Genomic DNA, 22632 nt, shown 5'->3' on the forward strand with positions numbered 1-22632 from the left:
TCTTGAATTTTTTTTATGAAAATACTAAAGATGTTTTCATTTGATTATTAAATATTTTTATATTGAAAATGAGTTATACTATTTTTTACGAAAATCAAAAAGATTGAATAATTTTTATGAACAAATATGATAATTTTTCGCATTATTGTACAAAAATTTTAAAAAATTGAATAATTTTCGTAAACAAATATAGTGATTCATGGTTTAGTCATTTGATATTAAAAAAAGCAAAAAAATCATTTGGATAACACGCTATCCAACCCGTAAATTAGTAGATTTACGCACAAAAAATGGGTGATTATTTTTTATAGTGAAAAAAAGTTACCCTATTTTTCAAGAAAATACATTGATTGAGTTATTTTTTATGAAAAAATATGATGATTCAACATTTAGATATTTAATATAAAAAAATAGAAAAATAATTTGGGTAACCCACAACCCAACCCAATCCAACCCGGAAATTAGTGGATTTACCCAACCCGGTCTAATGTTATAACGTTTGGTTATTTTACTAAACCCAACCCGAAGTACTATATGTGGTTTGAGTTTTGTTTTTGGCCAAACCCAACCCAATCCGGCCCACGTACACCCCTAACCTCACTCCTATAATTTAAAATCTCGAGTTTCTATTTGACGATATCCTTATCCATTGTTGGTATAGCTCCATATCATTATTTAAAAGATGTCATATGCTTTTGGTTTGTCCCAAGCTCATTAGTCATCACACAAAATGGTTGATGTAATGCAAAAACTTTTTTTTATAACTTTTAATGCAAAAATTTTATTGCACCATCAACGGGTATGAAAGTTATCCCTGCAACTGTGATCGGGGGACTGAAACCATTTGATACTAGAACTGACCCCGAATCAGATTAGGTAGTCCAGTGGACCGGATGGTGGTGAAAATAAAATAAAAAAAATATGAAAGTTAAGAGTAAATAACTGCATTTGATGTCCAATTAAAATTGCCCACATGCAATATATATATATATAACACCCGTCATAACTCAAAACCTTAAATACGTATACGCCTTCAAAGTCTTACATGAAAATGTTTAATAGAAAAATGGTATGAAAAAAAAAAAAAAATGGTATGAAAGTATATAATGTAAACATTTTTCATGACGTTATTGATCACCTAGTGGAAGTAAACATTAATTTTAGTCAATTTTTATCTTTACAATAAATATTTATTGTTGTATAAACATATGATTTCCTATTTTATATTTTTATCTACATATCTTCTAGTTACATTCACAACCAGTCAGATGTATTTTTATACAGTATCTAATACATAAAGATTTGTGAATTTGGAATGTTCAAATAACACTCTTTTCTAGATGGAGAATATTGGTAGGATAGGATAATTATGATTGGTTTATATTTAACCATGAGAGTTTTCTATGATCAAAGACCGATAAAGAATAAAGATGATTTTCAATGTGTTTCAAGTGTGAAACTAAGAATGAAATTTATGGTTCGGGTGATGAAAGTTAAGTGTCAAAATTATAGAGAATAAGGTTTAATATGTCTCCGGCTTTCAAAAAAGACAGTTTTCTTTGTATTGCATATGCGAGTCCTCAACTTAGCATACTCAAAGTCACTTTATATAGAATGCTACGATATGTCATATGTGCGGATCAAGACCCTAGATTTTCACATACGTGAATGGAACATGCAAATTGCACGTACGCGGGAGCATAATTCACACACACGAGTGTGAACATGCAAATTGTGCATACACGAGAGCACGCACGCACGTAACTTGACTAGAAAATATAATTTCTTTAAGAGAAATGTGTCTTTAAGGATATTGCAATGAACAAGAGGGCTAATTTGGGGAAAAAGGTTAAATCATGTTAGCCATTAATCACTAATAAACAATAATACCAAATTCTAATCTTTATCAAGTGAAGCAGAGCAAATAAAGTCAAATCAAGCACCATTAAAAAAATATAATATTCTTCATTAGCCAAATACTTCTTTATAACCAACAACTTTGCCAAATACACTTCATCTTGATGTACCAAAACCCAAGTGTGTAATGTTCAACAAAATATGCTTGAAAAAATAGCCAAGCATAAAATCAACATATATTAACTAGTATCAAAACAAAATTCACAAAAAATATGCTTCACCAAAATATACTTTGCCAAAATATGCTTTGTTATAGAACTTTTTTTGTGAATTTTGTTTTGATACTAACTAGTTATTGATTGAAGAAAATAATAAAGGATAAAAAGTATAATAAAGTAAGGGTAATGTTAACTTGTGCCCTAAGGGCACATGTTAAGCTACCTAAAAATAGAAATATAGCATTTAATGATACAAAGAATTTAATGTTTAGATAATTGAATACACCACAAGTACAATAAATTTTTTCCATATTTATCTTCTTAACATGTGCCCTTAAGGGCACAAGTTAACATTCTCCATAAAGTAATACAGTATATAGTAAATTACTACATTGTTATATCCGTGGAGCGGACAAGCTTGTCCATTATTATGATGATTCACCAAACCAAACCTAGCTCACTTATTGCTCTATAAATTGTAATTCACTCTTCCAACATTGGTCCATCCATTTTCATTATATATGTACTCTTCTGAGTTAACATTATTGATATCTATATCTTTGCTTTTTATCATTAATAATTATTTGAATTATATTGTAAGCCACCGGCCATGCTTTTTTCTTCTTCTTCTTCTTCCTTTATACTTCTATTTCTTCAATTCTTTGATATAACCTAACCTTCTATGTCTATGGCAATTCAATATTCATATTTAGGTTGGAGCTTCAAGATATCCATGATGAAAGAGCTTGTTTTGTGTCTTCTTGTGTTATTGACTAATGCAAGTTCTTCGTATGCTCGTTTATTATTGAACACAACCCAAGAAGAAGTCGTCGAATTTAGAGAGCAACATAGAAGAGCCATGCTTGCTAATGGACTTGGCCGGACACCCCCGATGGGGTAAGCATCTTTTTCTTCCTTTTTTTTTCATGAAATTTTCCATCTATTGATTTTTTTTGTTTTTTTGGTAAATCCTTTTATTGATTCTTTGAATGTACTAATAGAATATTTATGATCACCTATTGAAAAAAAATAGAATACTTATGATCTTCAATTAAATCATATAAGCTCTTTCCCTTGGGGGAACTTACTCTCTGGTCTCAAGTGTTTCGAGACACGAATTAAGTTGCAAATAGGTCGGCAAAGTTTGAAACCTCTATTGATCGTTCTACGCGGGAATTTTTATTATAATCACAAAGTCGTTTTAGATTTTGTCGTGGTTGACTCTTCAGCTGTCGTTTTCCGTCGCAGTCTTTTGGGTTGCTAGCCCTTTTGTTAAAATAAAAATAATCATATAAGCTCTATAATCTACAATTAGTGATTGCTTGAACATTTTTGAGCTAATGGAGATATTGATATTGCACGGAGAAGAGCGAATTAGATTAAGTGCAGTCACGTGTGAGTATAGTAAGGTGCAGTCAATATTTCAGAATCGTTCAGATCTTAAGACAATATTTTTACTTTTTATTTAATATTAAATTTTAAGATTGAAATCTGGAACGTCAAATTTTGATCAGACAACTACAAACTTGCGATTGCACCAGTTTTTTCACCCCACTCGAACCCAAAATTTAGGGTTTGAGATGAGATAAATTATTCAACAATGTATTAAAACATGAGACACATATTTATAATTGATCAATGATCAATTCTAATAGTGTTGGAAGAAAATTAAATCACTGAGAGATGAATGTGCCTAATCAAATAATTTTGTTATGAACAAAAAAATAGATGAAGAAGATCTGTATCAAATCTTGATATCTCTTATTTTATTTTTTTTTGAAAACAAGATATCTCTTATTCTTTAGCACAAATCTATAAAATATTATCTTCCTATATGTTGGATGACACCATTTCTTATACTACATCCAAGTTGGTGAGTTAAGTAGCACATGGTGTTGATGTAAGTGTTATCTTATGATGGTGGCATGTGTCTTGTAATTGATAAAGTTGCAATACATATTTTAGTTTTGTGTTTGAAGATTATTCATTCCTTGTTAAACTTAACCACCGACGGATATGAAAAGGACTTTGAGAACTTTATTCCACAAAATAATATGGTTCATGCTAGGAGTTATATACACCTATATATAGTGTATTGTTGGATATACATTGATTTCATCTAAACCAAAACTATAAGACATCAAATCAAAATAAAAACAATCTTTAGTTGGTTGGTTGGTTGGTTCTTGTTCCATAATTGTTTATTGCACTAACCCACATGTATTAATTCTTCTTTTTGTTTAACATGATTTAATTTATAAAGAAAAGTATATCATGATAATGCAAAGTTCAACAGGAAGATAATATTGATGATTAATATTTTTTTAATAAGATAAGGAAGATAAAAAAAAACTAAGGACTGACTACAGAGGAACATACTCCCTTTAAGTCTTTATCAAGAAGCAAATTAATACTAGGACTAATAACATCTAACATAGAAGGGAAAAAATTCGCTTGATGACCTTTTAATGCAAGAACATCGGCTAGGTGTTTACTTCACGATGACTAATTATTTTAGTTGGATACTATTAATCGGTTTGACCTACTATATCACTAAAAATACATTTAATATAATAGTAGTAATAAGACTTGATTAATTTGTTGGTCCCTTAAAGGCATTTTAGGTTTCACAATGGCCTCTTAAAGAAAAAAAATCTGGATTGATCCCTTAAAGACATCTCTGTTATTACATTCTTCTCTTTCGTTAATTTATCAACCACAAATGTATTAGGTGGACCAACATTGAAGGTGGTCCACCATATACCACAATATATTTTTTAATCTTAACAATTGAATCTTTTTGAAAGACAAACAACCATTAGATTTTACATGTCCACCAGATCCAAGAATGCACGATCACCAACAAATTTTTGTTTCAATTTCTTCATATACTTCCTCCATTCCCAACAAACCCAACCTTGGATTTCATCTTTACTTTCCAAATTCAATCTCATCAAACTCAACCTTATTGTTATTATTGATGATGGTGATGGAGTATGAGTGGTTGTGGCGGTTAGGTCAAAGAGACAAAAAAGGGAATTGAAGAGACAAATTGAGGAAGAAAATGATGATGAAAAATTGAGGAAGAAGATGAATTTTGGGTTTGTTTGAATGTTGATTGAAGATTTGAATATATTTTTTATGATGTTTACGAAAAAGATGAAGAAGAATGGAGGAAGAAGAGGAACAGTGTTTTTGTGCATCATTTAACGTTTTTTGTCAAAAATTAACGGAAAAGACCAAAATTACTAACGGAGATGTCTTTAAGGGACCAATCCGAACCTTTTTTTTCTTTAAGGGACCATTGTGAAACCTAAAATGTCTTTAAGGGGCCATTAAACTAATTAAGCCTTGAAATAATATTAAATGCTATTTTTTAAATAAAATGAAGCTACTCATTTTCAGTATTTAAGTGGACTTCACGTGTACACATCACTCATTTATAATTTTTTTAATAATAGTATCTAATAAGCACTCAATTCCTCCAACCCAACACCTCTTAAAAAAAATTCTAAATAGGTCCAACGAATAACACATCTCACCAATAACTCTACATCATTATAAATGGATCCCACAAAAATAATATAAGTATATAATTATTTATTGTAGAATCAGTAGGTACTTATTTGTGTTTTGCTCCAATGAGAATATTTATTAGATGCCGGTACTTAAAAAATACAATTGAAAATCATCTTGTTAATTCTTTTTTTTTTCTTCCCACTCATTTGACTACAGATAATAGATATTAGAAAAAAATTCTCTTCCCCCCACATTTCTTTTATTCTCCCTGAAATCCCAAATTTGCTCATGCATAAAAAGTTTGAAAAAAAAATTTCAAATTTTTTTCTAATATAAAATATTATTTTCCGGGCAAATTTTTTTCGAAAAATACATTCCAAACTTTCTTTACATGAACAAAATTGAAATTTCAGTGGGATAAAAGAAATGTAGGGTGGGAAGAGAATTTTTCCAACCTGCGACCCATAAAAGCTTTGCTATATAATTTCATTATATCGGAAAAATATCATTTGAGAGTTTTTTTCTTTTCTGCAGCATTGAAATTTCATATGTAAGTAAATATCCCTTTTTAAAAAAGAATATACTTCATTTAGCTTTAGCTGTACATTTCTTGCAAATATATGAATGACCAATTATTAATGTAAAAAATTAGGTGGAATAGCTGGAACCATTTCCAATGTGATATTACTGAGGACTTGATCAAAGAAACAGGTAACTTAACTATAAATTCTAAATTCACTAATAAAAGTTTTTTTTTTATTGTAATTGTAGACATTTTTTTCTATGACATATTTAATTTTATTTGTTACAGCTGATGCTATGGTGTCAACAGGCCTTGCTGATCTAGGTTATCAATATATTAACCTAGGTAAGACAATATTTTTTATTTTTTTTACGTATGTATTGTTTTGACAACATTATTGTTAATTTGTTATTATCATTATTTTTGTTATATTTCTATTTATTCTTCTATAAAATTTGTTCATAATTTATTTATAAAGAAATAGTATTGATGTATTTCTTTTTATTAACTTTCAGATGATTGTTGGGGTGAACTTAATCGAGATTCAAAGGTAATTTTTTCTTACTTTTGGATTGACCGGTAATATTAATATTTGAAAATTGCTTTTTAGACCCCCCCTATAATACCCCCAGACCCCATCTTGATCAGTTTGCCCTTAAAACCAATTCGGTAAGTGTAATACGAATTCGCTTACCTTCGTATCCTAGGTACCGAAATCACACAATAGATAATTTAGTGCATTTACTTATAGTTGAATCATGTAGTGCATGCCAGTAGAGTTCAAAACACCTATTCGACTCAATGAGTGCATGTTTAGCCATAAAATGTGGGTTCTTAAGCAACTCGAGAATCCTATTCAATATGTTGTGCAAGAGGCGAAGAGGGGGTTGGTGTGTGTTGTGAATGATGGTGGCAAGACAAAAAGCAGAAATACATTGAACGTGCTTATTATTTTGTTCTCCAACAAGAGCCTCAAAAATTGGACTAGCTAATAACACAAACACCTTATCTTCATTATTATTTTGATTACCCAATTTCAAAGCAAGAACTACAACTCCACACAACAATTCATAATAAGATACACAATAAAACAATACCCTTGAACCTAAAATTATATTTCAAGACATGATTTTCTTTAATTTGATCTCTTCTTTCTGAACCTGAACTTGATATTTCAGGACATGATTTTTTGTTTTAATTTGAGTTCTATTTTCTTCATCTTGTTGTTCTCGAATTTTGGTTTCCCCTGCTCTGTTCTTCTCCTTGTTGTTAACAGAATCGAAGCTTCGGAAGATAAAAACCGAATCGATGTGTTTTCTGGAGATAGAAGAGGAAAGGAAAAGGAAAAGGAAAAGTGTGATAGAAAGATGAAAGCTCTTCAATCCTTAGCAACAGATAAAAGTGGCTTCGGTTCCTATGATGATACTAAAAAAAAAATGAATTCGGGTTGTAGAACCCAAACTGAATTTAGGGGCATTTTGGGATTTGTGGGGGGTTTCAGAGCAACTAGGGAGGCCTAAAAAGAAATTTTCTTAATATTTTACGATTACATTAAACTTGAGATATCATCATTCAAGGAGTTGAGATCATTGTAACTTAATTCAAAAGACCCTGGTTCTCGATTAAAATCTAAGAAACAAGTAATGGTGTAATGTAACATCATTCTAGTCTAAAATCTAAGGTGCAAGTTGAGGAATTCTTACCTAGACACAACACTAAATAACACATGTTAGGCGCACACATATAACTTCAACATTAAATGATGTGACTAAATTATTTAATTTTTTTTTTTCATTTGTATTTGTGTATTTGGGGTTGTACCCAACTAATTTCTATTATAATTACAATTGACAATTTTAAAATGGTAGCAGGGTAATTTGGTTGCCAAATCATCAACATTCCCTTCAGGAATTAAGGCTCTTGCTGATTATGTACATAGCAAAGGTCTAAAGTTAGGGATCTATTCTGATGCAGGGTATTTATCACATGTTAAACTAAAACTTCAATTTTATTATGTCTATGACTTGCCAACCATTTTGACCTCTTAACAATTTCTCTGCAGAAATCTAACATGCAGTAAAAAAATGCCTGGATCACTAGGGTATGAAGATCAAGATGCAAAAACATTTGCTTCCTGGGTAATATGCATTCATATATATATATACACACACACACACTACCTCTAATCCTTAATATAAGAGAAAATTTACTTTTTAGATACATTGAGTAACTAATATATCTGACCTATTAAATACACCAGATGCATTAGTTACTCAATGTATATAAGTAAATTTTCGCTTATATTAAGAACCAGATGCATTATATTAATGTACATGCATATATACTATATGAATTTAATTAACATCAACTTTCATATTTACTTCAGGGAGTTGATTATTTGAAGTATGATAATTGTGATAATAATAATATAGACCCTAAAGAAAGGTACATATGTGGCTTTCAAATGCATAAAGAGACCAACTAAATGCTTAAAAAATCTATAATTCATGCATTTTGTAAAAATAGGTACCCGCGAATGAGTGAAGCTTTACTAAACTCGGGAAGGCCAATCTTCTTCTCTTTGTGTGAATGGTGAGTCAAATTGGTGATCCTGTTTCTCGTAGATGAAGGAGTTATCTATTTTGATAAACTTCACTTATTCTTTAAGGAATCACTATATTCATATAAAATGCAAGAGACATACAGTTTTTTCATGCTTAATTGCATTCTCAAACATAGGGGATCAGAAGACCCGGCAATATGGGGAAAAAGTGTAGGAAATAGTTGGAGAACAACAGGAGATATTGAAGATAAATGGGAGAGGTCAGAATCAATTATACGATTCACATTTATTTTTCTACAATGCAAATATCACATGAATCTAATTTGAGGAAGTTCATTATCTTGTACTCAATTTAGAACCTGGCAAATGTTTGCATCATATTCATGCTCTAATAAACACTTGACAATTTAGAACTATTCTGTTTCATTTCTTCTTTTTCTATTTGAGAAACATATCATACTTTCTCCGCAGTATGACAACTCGCGCAGATCAAAATAACAAATGGGCTTCTTACGCTGGACCTGGAGGTTGGAATGGTAATCCCACTAACAATATACTACATCTCTAGAACATATTTATCATGATAACACTTTTCAAGTACTCTAAATAACTGATTCTTTCACCAAAATAAGTAAAACAAACAACCTATTTACTGTCATACTGAAGAAATTAAACTTCAGATTCTGTTTTGTGGTGGACAGATCCTGATATGCTTGAAATTGGAAATGGAGGCATGACAACAGAAGAATATCGTGCCCATTTCAGCATATGGGCATTAGCTAAGGTAACTTGAAACAATTTTTTTAATACTTTCTGTTTAGATTACTCCATTTTCAATAATATCCTCGAAGAAATACATGTGCATCGTATAAGAACTACTTCATTTTTTATATATATAGGCTCCTTTATTGATTGGTTGTGACATTCGAGCACTGGATGACACCACAAAGGAACTACTAAGCAACTCAGAAGTAATTGCAGTAAACCAAGGTATGAACAAATTAAAAACCCTCTAATCTCTCTTAACAGTCAATGCTTTTAAGTTTTAATACTAATCACCTTGTGGTATCGCAGACAAACTAGGAGTTCAAGGGAAGAAGGTGAAAAGTAATGATGATTTGGAGGTTAGTGTCTGTTGTTCAATAAAACTAGGGATGAATTTCAGCATTTTTTTTTATAATACTTTTATATGTTGTCATGTAACTGCAAAACTATGATACAGCCACCAACCTAGTTCTAAAGTACAATTGTCTTGTCACACAAAAATATATGTTTCCTTGAAGATAAAATCACTTGTGCTAGTAATGTGAAATTTCTTTATAAACTTTTTGAAGCTATGTGTTTTTAGGGAAATCAAGGATACTCTTAGGTAGGAGATAATCTAAGATACTCTTAAGACTAGAAACAGATCCTAAGATATATACAAGAAAATGTGCAGGTTTGGGCAAGTCCTCTCAGTGGTAACAGGCTAGCAGTCGTTTTATGGAATAGGAGTTCATCGAAAGCAATGGTAACTGCAGCTTGGTCTGACCTAGATTTGGAACCAGGAACTTCGGTTGATGTAAGAGATTTATGGCTGGTGAGCGACATAGTTTGACTTATTTGGTTTTTTAAGATACTTGAATGTAGAACATCAAAGAACAAAGATGCCTATATGTTTTGAGTTTTTGACTATTTATATTGAATTTTGCAGCATTCAACACAATCATCAGTTTCAGGAGACATATCTGCTGAATTAGAATCACATGCTTGTAAGATGTATATCCTGACGCCCATCTAAGTTCTCAATATATTGAGAGGCAATCTACAATATAGAATGTTTAGTGGATATCCACATAGTTGAAATGTTCATCCATTCTTGATAGAGATTCAAATTCACTAATGTACTTATCAGTGTTTCAGTCACTATGTTTTTTTTATGGCTCAAGTAAATCATTCGATCCTTATGAGAGATTTAATTGCTTACCAAAATATTAGAAGCCTTCAGGAAGATAGATGGGACAGCCCCAAAATATGGAGCTCCTGTTCACAAACTTCAAGCTTTGTTTAAATCTCTAATACTGGATTTCCAGAATATTCCAATATTGCTCATTTCTATGCTCATTTCTTTTGGAAGAACCCTCATTCCAATGTTGCTGCAAAAAAAAAAACAGGACAAACCCACATGTAAATGCAAGCATTTTCCAAAGTAATGCCCTGCTCCGTTCACTGACCACATTGAAGAAAAAAACCTGAAAAAAGCCAAGCTGCTACATGTTTTTCTTGATCTACGGCAATATAGCAGATCGCTAAAGTAAACAAATAAACTCTATAGATGTATTTAAAAGGAATAGCACTTACACATGATTACTATATTAAGCAAAATAAGTATAGTTCCATCTGCACAAATAAAAAGGTTGCTAAAAGGATATTAATATGAGTTAGCACACTACACATTTTCTTATTTCTACGCGTTAGCACACTACACATTTTCTTATTTCTATATAAGACTCCATATTTCAGGGCTAAAATCTATAAAGCACAAACACTTCTCAAATTAGGAGTGTCCAGGTTCGACACCGACACGACACCAACACATATAATTACATTGAATTACGTCATTTTCTTAAATAATTCATGGTGTTGGCATGTCAGTGTCTCGGTCGTGTCCGTGTCTGTTGCGTTAAAAACACACTTAGAGCAAGTGTACTCTAGCGCAGAAGTAGTATAAAAGATTATCGTATCCACAGGGATTAATTAACAATTACCAAACTAGTTAAGATTGTTTATTATCTAGATGGACAAAGAGTTGAGTTGTTTATGATAACTAAAGAGAAAATAATGACGAGTACGAGTAAGAATAAGAATAAAAACGTGAAGTTGTAAACTAGTAGAGAGAGGCCTAGGGGTCATGGTTTCACTCGCAATCATTGATTCCCTATGTCTAGTTCCACTTGAATTCCATTATTTTAACTCAATTACCAATCCCTTTACTAAAACTATTAATCCGTTTGGTCATTCGTGATTAATATTCTTTTTTCCTAAATTAACCCTTGTTTGGTCATGCAAAGAGTTTAAATTCAAGAAAAGCATAAAGTGCAAAAAGGTTGAATGATTGGAAGACTAAGATTAAGGTTTGGTCATGCAATAATCTAAGTCTCATTTATCCTATAGGTCCACCAATTAACTGCAGTACGGTCGCTGATCAATCAATTGATTATAAACATTCATAGGTTGATCATTCCTAATCATGTGATAAAATCAATAGGATAAAATTAATTGAACTAAAAATAGAAATTCAAACAAGAAACTAGAACATAAAACTAAGACATAGTATAAGGAATTTCAATTACAAGATCTACCATAAACCCTAGAAGAGTATTTAGCTACATATAATCATGAAGAACACTAAAAGATTCATGAAATTAAGAGAAGAGAATAACCCAAAAATACTTCAATTGTTGTTGGTATTCTCCTCTATGTTCTTCAATCTCTGCCTCTCAAAAATTGTCTTCTATGTACAAAAGTGATTTTTTAATTGAAACCAAGAAGCTCTATTTATAGCTTCAGTTGCCGACTCTGTTCTTTGTTGATACAGGTCTCCAATTTCCTCATGCATTAAGTTTCTTTCTCCTTTAATCTTCACCGCCATAGACCACTTGTTCTTGAGCTGTCAGACCTTTTTAATTTGTAATCCCCTCTGGCTGATGTTGCCGCCTCAGTAACTTAATGTTAGCTTATTTCCTTCCAACTTGCATAACCTCCCTTTCATATAAATTGGGCCAGCGTGAGGTATTTTAATTGGGCCATTCATATCTACACAAATAACATAATAATATTAAGTAATATATATTTAAGTGATTAATATTAATAATTAGTAATATATATAATAATAATAGTTAGTAATAATAAATACTTAAGTGAAGCTAGTAATTTATATAATAATAAGTAATTATTTTAAAATACCACAAAAAGTATCTACATATAATACACTAAATTGGAGTTTATCAACTCCCCCACAGTTAACCTTTGCTTGTCCTCAAGCAAATTTCCTGGCTCAATACATTTTCAAAAAGGATAACAGAGATAGCCAATTGAGAGACCAAAAATTACAATCAACAATGACAGACAATATAAAATATATGGAATAGTCAAAAGGTTGCCCAATTAGAGTTTTATATGTCCATGAAGACTACCTTTAAATGAACAGGAGCTCTCTCTCACGATCTCTTTTAAGTGTTTAGGGACTTTGGAAAATAAGCACTCAAGTTTCCACAAAATGCACATTACCATAAGCTTGTAATTTGACCAAATCTCCACTAAATAGTCCATATGCATGCAAAAGATGGGGTCTTACGGGTTGTAACGGGGCCATGGTTAATTCGTGCAAGGTGGGATATAAGAAGAAATGGATAATCAAAGGGGTAAAAATACAAGAAACAAATAGCAACCTTTGAAACCAAAATGGAGCTCCTATATATACTTTTAACTGTTGCTTCAAACTCCAAATCAACCTCTCTTCCTTTCTTTTCTACAAAAGTGTGCTCTTTCAATTTTTTAATAATTTTTTTTTTCTTTCTATCATGCTCATAAAACAATTGAGCAACTCATACATGAAAATTCTTTTTTTTTTCTTCTTCTTTTCTTTTTGGACTTTTTGTTTTGCAATTCTCATTCTTTTGAAAGAAATGTTCACTATAACCACACAACCTACTTTTATTTCTTTCTTCCTATCCTGCATCATCATACATTTTTTTTTACTGTATCATGCACATCCAATTGAACATCTCAAATATAGGAAAATTTTCTTTTGAATAGTTACTCCACTTTCAATTTCAAATGGTTACCACAAAAAACAATATATTAATCATATCTAGGTACCAAGGAATAAATAATCAATAGGCTCAAAGTGGGCAACTAAGGATGATTTCAAAACAATAAAATTAAAGGCCAAAAGAAATACCTACAAAATGCCCCAACATTTTTCACATGATGCAGATCAATTTTCGCTTTGACACGGTCACAAGACAAGTTCTAGAATGTGACAAAATAGGAAACACACTCACACAAAACGAAGGGGGTTGCATTTATAATTCAAGATAAATCCCCTTGTAAAGGCTCAAATCTCACATATAGAAGTTGGTTCACAAAAAGATAGTCAAGACGGCACATTATGCTAATTATTAGCTACCTAAAGACAACCCCATTATATCAATTGAACAAGTCTGTCAAAAAATTTCAAAGGTCCTCAAAGGCATGATCTCTATTTTTCAAATGTTCAGCATAATTTCAATCAAAACAAGCCAGAAAAATGCAATCAACTAGAACCAGCAAATGTCAAGTGCCAAAATATAGATCCTCCCCCACACTAGTTCAAAGTATAGTCCTTAATGCAAATTATTCAACTAGGCAAAAAACTAAATAAGTGAGAGAGTAAAAGTGACTTCCCTGAGAGATCTTGTAGACCTTGCAAATCAAGGATGACTTTCCTAACAACAAAAACAAACAAGCATACCAACGTAATAAGGTTTATTAGAATAAACTAAAATATAAAACAATAAACACGGGTTGCCTCCCGCGAAGCGCTTATTTAACGTCCTGAGCTTGACGAGAGCCAAATAATCAATCAGGTGGCTCTCCAAGGGCAAATTTCACCTTTAATGCATTGCCCCTTCTTAACTTTCTAATCATGTGGTTCATATTATTCTTTCTTTTTCCATGTGGTGGATGAGCTTCAAAAAAAAGTGAAGTTTTCACTTCCACAACATCCGCCATTATGCTAGGATCCTGCAAAATAAGAGTCTTTTCCAAAGGGTCCTGCATCCTTAAATCACTAAAATTATTAGTAATAACCAGATTGTCAAAATAGGAAGAAATAAAATGAGAGAATTTTTCAACAGAATTTAAAGCTTTCAAAACATCATCTTCCTTACCATGCCTTAAGCTTACCTTTCCCTTTTGAACCTCAATTACCACATCACCAATGGTTACTAGAGTTTGACCCAAAATGATCGGGGCTTCTAGACTTTCTTTTTTGTCTTGAACCACAAGGTATTTTTCTTCACAATTGCTCTCTTCAGTAAGAGCTTGTTCACATCCTACTGATACAAGTCCCTCATGTTCAAGCTTTTCATTTAAGTCTACACCACTAATGAGAGTGACATTTTCGTATTCTTCCTCTTGCTTGGGCTCAACATGTGTGGATATTGAGTCTTGAGGTTTTTGAGATAACTCAGTAAGAGTGTTTTGGTTCAAGGTTGTAAGTGTCTCATTGACATATGGCTCTTCCGCTTGTTTTGGACACCAACGTCTCAAGCAAGGTGGTATGTAATTAATGTCCCTCTTGAAAGGGTGAGGATCATGTTGCTCCTGCGACCAACGTCGCAAGCAAGGTGGTATATAGTTAATGTCCCGCATGGGAGGGTGAGGATCATGTTGCTCCCCATTATGGACAATTTCACCATCATCCCATATACTTCTTGTCGGACATTTTTCACTTTCATGCCCCACTAAATCACAATGTTCACAAGGAAGAGAGGTATATATCTCACATTGTCTTTGAAGAATTTCCAATTTAGCTATTATAGCATCCAATTTAGCTTCTATGATGTAATCTCTCATTGTTTTTCTCTCAGCCATGACTTTTTCTTTTCCTGCAAAATACAATCAACTACAAACAGGCTCATGAGAGCAGGTGAGTACGCAGAAGTGATATTAAGAATGGAAAATAACAAAATAAATAGACAAAAACTGTACAATGTCTAAATTAATAAAAAAAATCTTTTTCGTCTAATATTGTTGAATTAATCCCCGGCAACGGCGCCAAAAACTTGTTGCGTTAAAAACACACTTAGAGCAAGTGTACTCTAGCGCAGAAGTAGTATAAAAGATTATCGTATCCACAGGGATTAATTAACAATTACCAAACTAGTTAAGATTGTTTATTATCTAGATGGACAAAGAGTTGAGTTGTTTATGATAACTAAAGAGAAAATAATGACGAGTACGAGTAAGAATAAGAATAAAAACGTGAAGTTGTAAACTAGTAGAGAGAGGCCTAGGGGTCATGGTTTCACTCGCAATCATTGATTCCCTATGTCTAGTTCCACTTGAATTCCATTATTTTAACTCAATTACCAATCCCTTTACTAAAACTATTAATCCGTTTGGTCATTCGTGATTAATATTCTTTTTTCCTAAATTAACCCTTGTTTGGTCATGCAAAGAGTTTAAATTCAAGAAAAGCATAAAGTGCAAAAAGGTTGAATGATTGGAAGACTAAGATTAAGGTTTGGTCATGCAATAATCTAAGTCTCATTTATCCTATAGGTCCACCAATTAACTGCAGTACGGTCGCTGATCAATCAATTGATTATAAACATTCATAGGTTGATCATTCCTAATCATGTGATAAAATCAATAGGATAAAATTAATTGAACTAAAAATAGAAATTCAAACAAGAAACTAGAACATAAAACTAAGACATAGTATAAGGAATTTCAATTACAAGATCTACCATAAACCCTAGAAGAGTATTTAGCTACATATAATCATGAAGAACACTAAAAGATTCATGAAATTAAGAGAAGAGAATAACCCAAAAATACTTCAATTGTTGTTGGTATTCTCCTCTATGTTCTTCAATCTCTGCCTCTCAAAAATTGTCTTCTATGTACAAAAGTGATTTTTTAATTGAAACCAAGAAGCTCTATTTATAGCTTCAGTTGCCGACTCTGTTCTTTGTTGATACAGGTCTCCAATTTCCTCATGCATTAAGTTTCTTTCTCCTTTAATCTTCACCGCCATAGACCACTTGTTCTTGAGCTGTCAGACCTTTTTAATTTGTAATCCCCTCTGGCTGATGTTGCCGCCTCAGTAACTTAATGTTAGCTTATTTCCTTCCAACTTGCATAACCTCCCTTTCATATAAATTGGGCCAGCGTGAGGTATTTTAATTGGGCCATTCATATCTACACAAATAACATAATAATATTAAGTAATATATATTTAAGTGATTAATATTAATAATTAGTAATATATATAATAATAATAGTTAGTAATAATAAATACTTAAGTGAAGCTAGTAATTTATATAATAATAAGTAATTATTTTAAAATACCACAAAAAGTATCTACATATAATACACTAAATTGGAGTTTATCAGTGTCTGTGCTTCATAGGTTAAAATACATTGGTATACGACGACCACAAGACTAACTGATTCATACTCCTTGTCTCAATCAATATTGAAATGAATTTTCAATTTCATCATAGGAAGCACCGAGATACAAACAAACAATGAAATTCTTAAATCTCGTTTCCAAATTCAATCATTTTCTCAATCAAATTCAGCTAGAGCAAGTGTAATACAATTAGTACAAACTGAACCCAACAACACTCTTATGACATCAATAATTTTCAAGTCCTACCAATTTCCCTAAACACACTTATCCAAAAGAAATGACAAAAGCCTTATTTCCATTGAGTGAAGCAACTACATAAATGAAATGATGAAACAATGTTGAAACATAAATATCATAATACCTAGTTTTAGTCTTACAACAGACCTCTTGAAATCATTTCACGAAGAAGTTTCTCTGCCTTATCATTTTCATCTTTATCAAATAGAGAACGGATAATAATTTCATACGTTGCGGCATTTGGAATGCAACTATTGTCTTTCATTTTTGATAGTATGGCCAATGCTTCATCAAGCAACCCATCGTTACAAAACCCATGGATCATAGTAGTATATGTATAGACATTAAGATTGTAGCCTTTGACCAGAAGATCCTCAAAAACCTTTTGAGCGTCATTCAATCTTCCACTTTTACACAATCCACCAATAAGAATAGTGTACGTGCACAGGTCTGGTTGAATACCCATATCTTTAATTTTGGTTAATAATGCAATTGCCTTGTCAACATGATGGTTTTTGCACAAAGCATCCAATATAGAATTGTAAGTAAACATATCAGGAGGTTGACCTCTATCATACATCTCATCGACAAGCTCCAAAGCATATGAGATTCTTCCCGATTTGCACAAACCATCAATAAGGGAATTGTAAGTTATCGTATCAGGAATAATTTCTCTACAAAGCATTTCATTGAAGAGATTGATGGCTTCATCTACCATTTTAATCTTACAAAATCCATTAATCATGATATTGTAGCTATGAACATCAGGAACCACTCCCATCTGAGCCATAGTGTTGAATATACCACTGGACTTGTTAATTTCTTTAAGTAAGCAATATCCATCCATTAAAGAGTTATAAGTAACAATATCAGGTTTAACACCTTTTCTGATCATGATAGCAAACACATTTTTAGCTTCTTTCACTTTTCCTTCCTTACAAAATGCATCAACCAACGTATTAAAGGTATAAATATTATGGTTGATGTTTTCCGATATCATTTTATTAAACAAATGAATTGCTTGTTTTAACCGACCCACGATGCAAAAGCCATTAATTAAAGTATTGTAAGTGAAAACATCAGGAGAAATTCTCTTAGCAATCATTTCAGAATATAAATGAAAAGCATGATTAACAAGTTTATCCTTGCACATACTATCAATAATTGCATTGTACATTACCACATCAGGCGGAGCCTGTTTCCCTTCAACTCGTCTCAGCAGTTGTAGGGCTGTTCTTGTTTGTCCAAGTTTACATAACCCATTGATCAAGGTCCCATAACTAACTTGATCTAACCGGAATCCCTGCGCTACGACCTTATCATGAAAGTTGAATGCTTTGTGGATCTGACCTTTGAGACAGAGACCCTTGATGAGTGTATTAAAGGTTATGACATTTGGATGAAAACCCTTTTTGAGAATGTTGGCAAATACAGAAAAGGAAAGAGAGATTTGACCTAATTGAGAAAAACAATTGATCAATATACTCAAAGTGACTAAATCTGAGGAAATTCCATTTAATTCCATCTGTCGATGAAGTGAAACAACAGTTGAGTAGTGATTGAGCTTGGCAAGGGAACCTAAAATTTTGTTAAATTGGAAGATGAGTGGTGTAGGATTCTTCTGATGGAGCATTTGATTGAATAAGGAAACGAGATTTCGTTGGTCGTGGAATTGAGAGTATAGTGTTGTTGTAGTTGAAGAGGAGAAGAATCGAATCAAATTAGGGTTTTCGAAATGAGGAGAAGCAGCAACATACTTACTCATACTCAAACTTGAAAACGACGACATTGTTTGTATGTTTGGTTTAAAATGAGAATAGATTAAGGATCATACTCATAGTCTCATACACGCTGCGTCTGCCACATCAAATGCTTTTCTGCATGTTCAATCACTATGGAATCGATTATACATGGCTAAATTGCTTAAATATTTTAGGTTTCACATCGGTCAAAAAGGTTCGATTTATTCCCTTAAAGACATCTCTGTCAGCTAAAAGGGTCCTTTCCGTTAATTTTTTTTTCAAAAAAACGTTAGTCTTTGTCGACTAAATTGGAAATGTCATACGGTGTAAGTGGTCCATCAAATGTCTTATTAATTTTTAAAATTTTGAACATTGATTTTTTTTTTGTTAGAAAGAAACTCATTGGATCTTGCAACACTATTGTATCTTACGGTGAACCATCAACACCTAGTTTATTTTAGGTTCATTAACCTTCTTTCGTCTCCTTCTCCATCTTCTTCGTGAAGATCTTAAACTCAGATCTTAAATCTACAGTTTTTCAAAACTCATATCCCTTTTCACATTGCTTACAAAATAGACACAAAAATTGTTTAGAATCCCAAATCCGGCAGCTTCTACAGTGTTCTCTCTTCTGCCGATCTCTTTCTCTCTCAAAGCTTCAAGCAAACAAATCATAATAGACTATCAAGCTTCAAGCAAACAAACAATAGTTGAAGAATATTGAATCAATAGTGTGTTTCAGAAATTGTAAACAAAAGGAAGCAAAATACAAGGAAAATATAGTAATTTGAAAATGAGTTGAAGAAAAAAATTAAATGGGTATGATAAAAAGTTATCGGAATGAAATCATGGGATGAGAAAAATTTGAAGTTGTGATGAGAATGGAAAGGAGGAGTTTTGTTTGTGGGTATGCAACCTGTTGGTGCACCTTACAAATTTGGGGGTTAAAATTAAGATGTGGGCGAAGTTTGGGATTTAGGGGTTTTTGTTTTGAGAATTGAAATTTTGATAAAAGCTAAGATTTTTATTATTTTAAAATTTATTTTCTGGATTTTCAATGATGAAGTTATGTAGAGTAGGATGAAGGAATGAAAGAAGAAGATGAAGGATGAAGAGCATGGTGGTGCACGGCTAGATCTGGTGGACATGCAAAATCTAATGGTTTACTTTTCTTTAAAAAATTCAATGGTTAAGATTAAAAAATGTATTGAAGTATATAGTGGACCACCTATAATGTTGGTCCACTTAATACATTTGGGGTTGACAAATTAACGGAATGGACTAATATAACAAACGGTCAATCTTTAAGGGACCAAACCGAAACTTTTTTTCTTTATGGGACCAATATGAAACTAAAAATATCTTTAAGGGACCAATATATACTAATTAAGCCCATTAGTTCGAGGTAGATGAAGGGGAGGGAGTAAGGGTTTTGACAAAGTCAACTCAACTTTGCTTTTCATTTTAAAACGGTTTATTTATAAGATTGGACAAGGGATTGGACAAAACTAAAGATTCTTGTCCCCACTGAATTATGGGATATAACTTTTTATTTTCTACACAAGTTGTCTAAAATAATATTTCATCCAATGTTAATTATAAGCAAAATTTACTTTTTAGATTTATATCTAGACTCAATTAAGGCCGTTGATTATTCAATGAATGTAAAAAGTGGAATTTACTTATAATTAAGGTTGGAAGGAGTAAAGGCCGTTGATATATCAATAGTCCCTGCAATTACACTCACTTTTGATATTAGTCGCTCTAAATTTATTTTAGACTTTTCATCCTTGCAACTTGGAACCAGATGAATATGTCAAGTCTTTTTGGTGTGGTGGGCTGGTGGCACACCAAAAAGACTCGTTATTTAATTTGTTATTTATATATTATTGTTTTATTTAACTAAAAAATTATAATTTGTCAAAAAAAAAAAAACTAAAAAATTATAAGCTGAGGCTAACAGATGAAGAACGCACAGCAAGAACATAAACCAGATGGACAACTTTAGTTAAAATATGTCCACAACTAGTAGCCTCACTTGAACCCGAATCGTCGTTGGTTTCCATGATCACTAGAATATTGTAACCATCGATGAGACTAACCTCGTAGTAACCGGGGGAGCGCCTTTCGTTGCGGTTGATTTCGCCGGAATCGCAGTCACCGTTTGAGCATCTTCCATTGTCGGAATCATCTAATTTACGACCGGTTGTTGCCCAGAATTTACCCGAGATTGGGACCAAAAGCAAAACATTTCCAAATTGCAAGATCAAAAGCCAACAAAAAAATGTATAGGGACTAGTACCAAAAGTGAGTGTAATTGCTAGTAGGGGCAGGGACGGAGACATGAGGGCAAGTATGGGCTGAGGCCCCCCCCTCTTGACATATTTTTTTTTCCATATACTTGTACTAGCAGGACACTCGTGCGTCCGCACGGGAGTCGCGGCGTTGCCGCTCATCACTTGGTAAGATGAAAAGATATAATATTTGGTAAAAAAAATAGAAAAAGAACAATGGTAAAACCATCACAAAAAAACTTTAGGTCTCCGTATTAATTTAGGAATATAAATATAGATAATGTAGAAATTATGAAGAAAAAAAATAGGCTACCTTATTAATATATTAGTAAAAACATAGGTGTTGAAAAATCACAAAAAAAAACTTATGTCCATGTATTAATATATGAGTATAAATATAGTCTCGTAAAAATTATTAAAAAATAGGCAATCATATTAAAATGTTAGTGAAAATATAGGATAGGTCTCGCCACAGTCATCAAAATAATTAGGTCATCGTATTAAATATGAGTATAACCAGAAAAATTGAAAAAAAAAATAGACAACTTAATTTTTATTTTATTTTTGTTTCAAACAACTTAATTAATATATAATTAAAAGTATAAGTCCCGTAGAAACCACACAAACACAAAAGTTTCCATATTAATATATGAGTTTAAATATAGGTCCCGCAGATGTTATAAAAGAATGGGCAAACTTATTAATATGAGTAAAACACATAGGTCCCCAGAAATTACACAAAAGATTAGGATCTCGTATTAATATATAATTATAAATATAAGTCTAAAAAAAATAGTAAAAAATTGAAAACTTCACTTGATAACATAAAATAGTAATTTATTGGGAAGTAGATTAAAAGATTAAAAAAATAGAAAGATATAATATTTGGTAAAAAAATAGAAAAAGAACAATGGTAAAACTATCACAAAAAAACCTTATGTCTCCGTATTAATATTTGAATATAAATGATAATGTAGAAATTATGGAAAAATAGGTTCTTATTAATATATTAATAAAAACACAGGCCTTGTAAAAACCACCAAAAAATTAGGTCTCTGTATTAAATATATGAGTATAAATATATCCTTTTAAAATTATTAAAAATAGGTAACCTTGTTAATATGTTAGTGAAAATATAGGTCTCACAAAAATCATCAAAATAATTAGGTCACCGTATTAAATATGAGTATAACCCGTAAAATTGTAAAACAAAATAGGCAACTTAATTAATATATAAATAAAAGTATAAGCCCCGTATAAATCACAAAAAAAAAGTTTCAATATTAATATATGAGTATTTTATAGGTTCCGTATATGTTATAAAAGAACGGACAAACGTATTAATCGTATTAATATGAGTAAAAAACATAGGTCTCGCATAAACCACATAGAAGATCAGGTTATCGTATATTAATATATGAGTATAAATTTAAGTTCACAAAAAATAGTTAAAAACTGTAAATTTTATTAATAAGAGTAAAAACATAGGCCCTGCGTACGTGTATGATATAAACT

The 22632-nt window shown here is 31.8% G+C and overlaps 2 protein-coding genes across 4 annotated transcripts; one reads left to right on the top strand and one right to left on the bottom strand.

Annotated features, from left to right (window-relative positions):
* Nucleotides 1–2579: 2579 nt before the first annotated feature.
* LOC123909610 (alpha-galactosidase-like) lies at nt 2580–10631 on the top strand. 2 transcript variants are annotated; one of them, XM_045960483.1, is made up of 16 exons: nt 2580–2671; nt 2789–2972; nt 6247–6305; nt 6406–6462; nt 6633–6667; nt 7989–8092; nt 8180–8255; nt 8504–8562; nt 8644–8709; nt 8857–8940; nt 9152–9216; nt 9382–9464; nt 9580–9670; nt 9755–9804; nt 10119–10259; nt 10374–10631. In XM_045960483.1, the coding sequence occupies exons 2-16, from the start codon at nt 2809–2811 to the stop codon at nt 10458–10460; spliced, it is 1221 nt and encodes a 406-aa protein (XP_045816439.1). In that variant the 5' UTR covers nt 2580–2671; nt 2789–2808; the 3' UTR covers nt 10461–10631. The 2 variants fall into 2 exon arrangements, with proteins under 2 accessions (XP_045816439.1, XP_045816438.1); XM_045960482.1 differs by having other exon boundaries at nt 2662–2972.
* Nucleotides 10632–10686: 55 nt separating this feature from the next.
* Nucleotides 10687–18955, bottom strand: LOC123909607 (pentatricopeptide repeat-containing protein At1g12300, mitochondrial-like). Of its 2 annotated transcripts, none has more exons than XM_045960476.1 (2): nt 17206–18955; nt 10687–10815 (listed from the first exon to the last, which is right to left on the bottom strand). In XM_045960476.1, the coding sequence occupies exon 1, from the start codon at nt 18868–18870 to the stop codon at nt 17218–17220; it is 1653 nt and encodes a 550-aa protein (XP_045816432.1). In that variant the 5' UTR covers nt 18871–18955; the 3' UTR covers nt 10687–10815; nt 17206–17217. The 2 variants fall into 2 exon arrangements, with proteins under 2 accessions (XP_045816432.1, XP_045816431.1); XM_045960475.1 differs by having other exon boundaries at nt 10708–10815; nt 17229–18955.
* Nucleotides 18956–22632: the final 3677 nt, after the last annotated feature.

Source organism: Trifolium pratense, linkage group LG2, assembly GCF_020283565.1.
Source record: "Trifolium pratense cultivar HEN17-A07 linkage group LG2, ARS_RC_1.1, whole genome shotgun sequence".
Taxonomy (NCBI): Eukaryota; Viridiplantae; Streptophyta; class Magnoliopsida; order Fabales; family Fabaceae; genus Trifolium; species Trifolium pratense.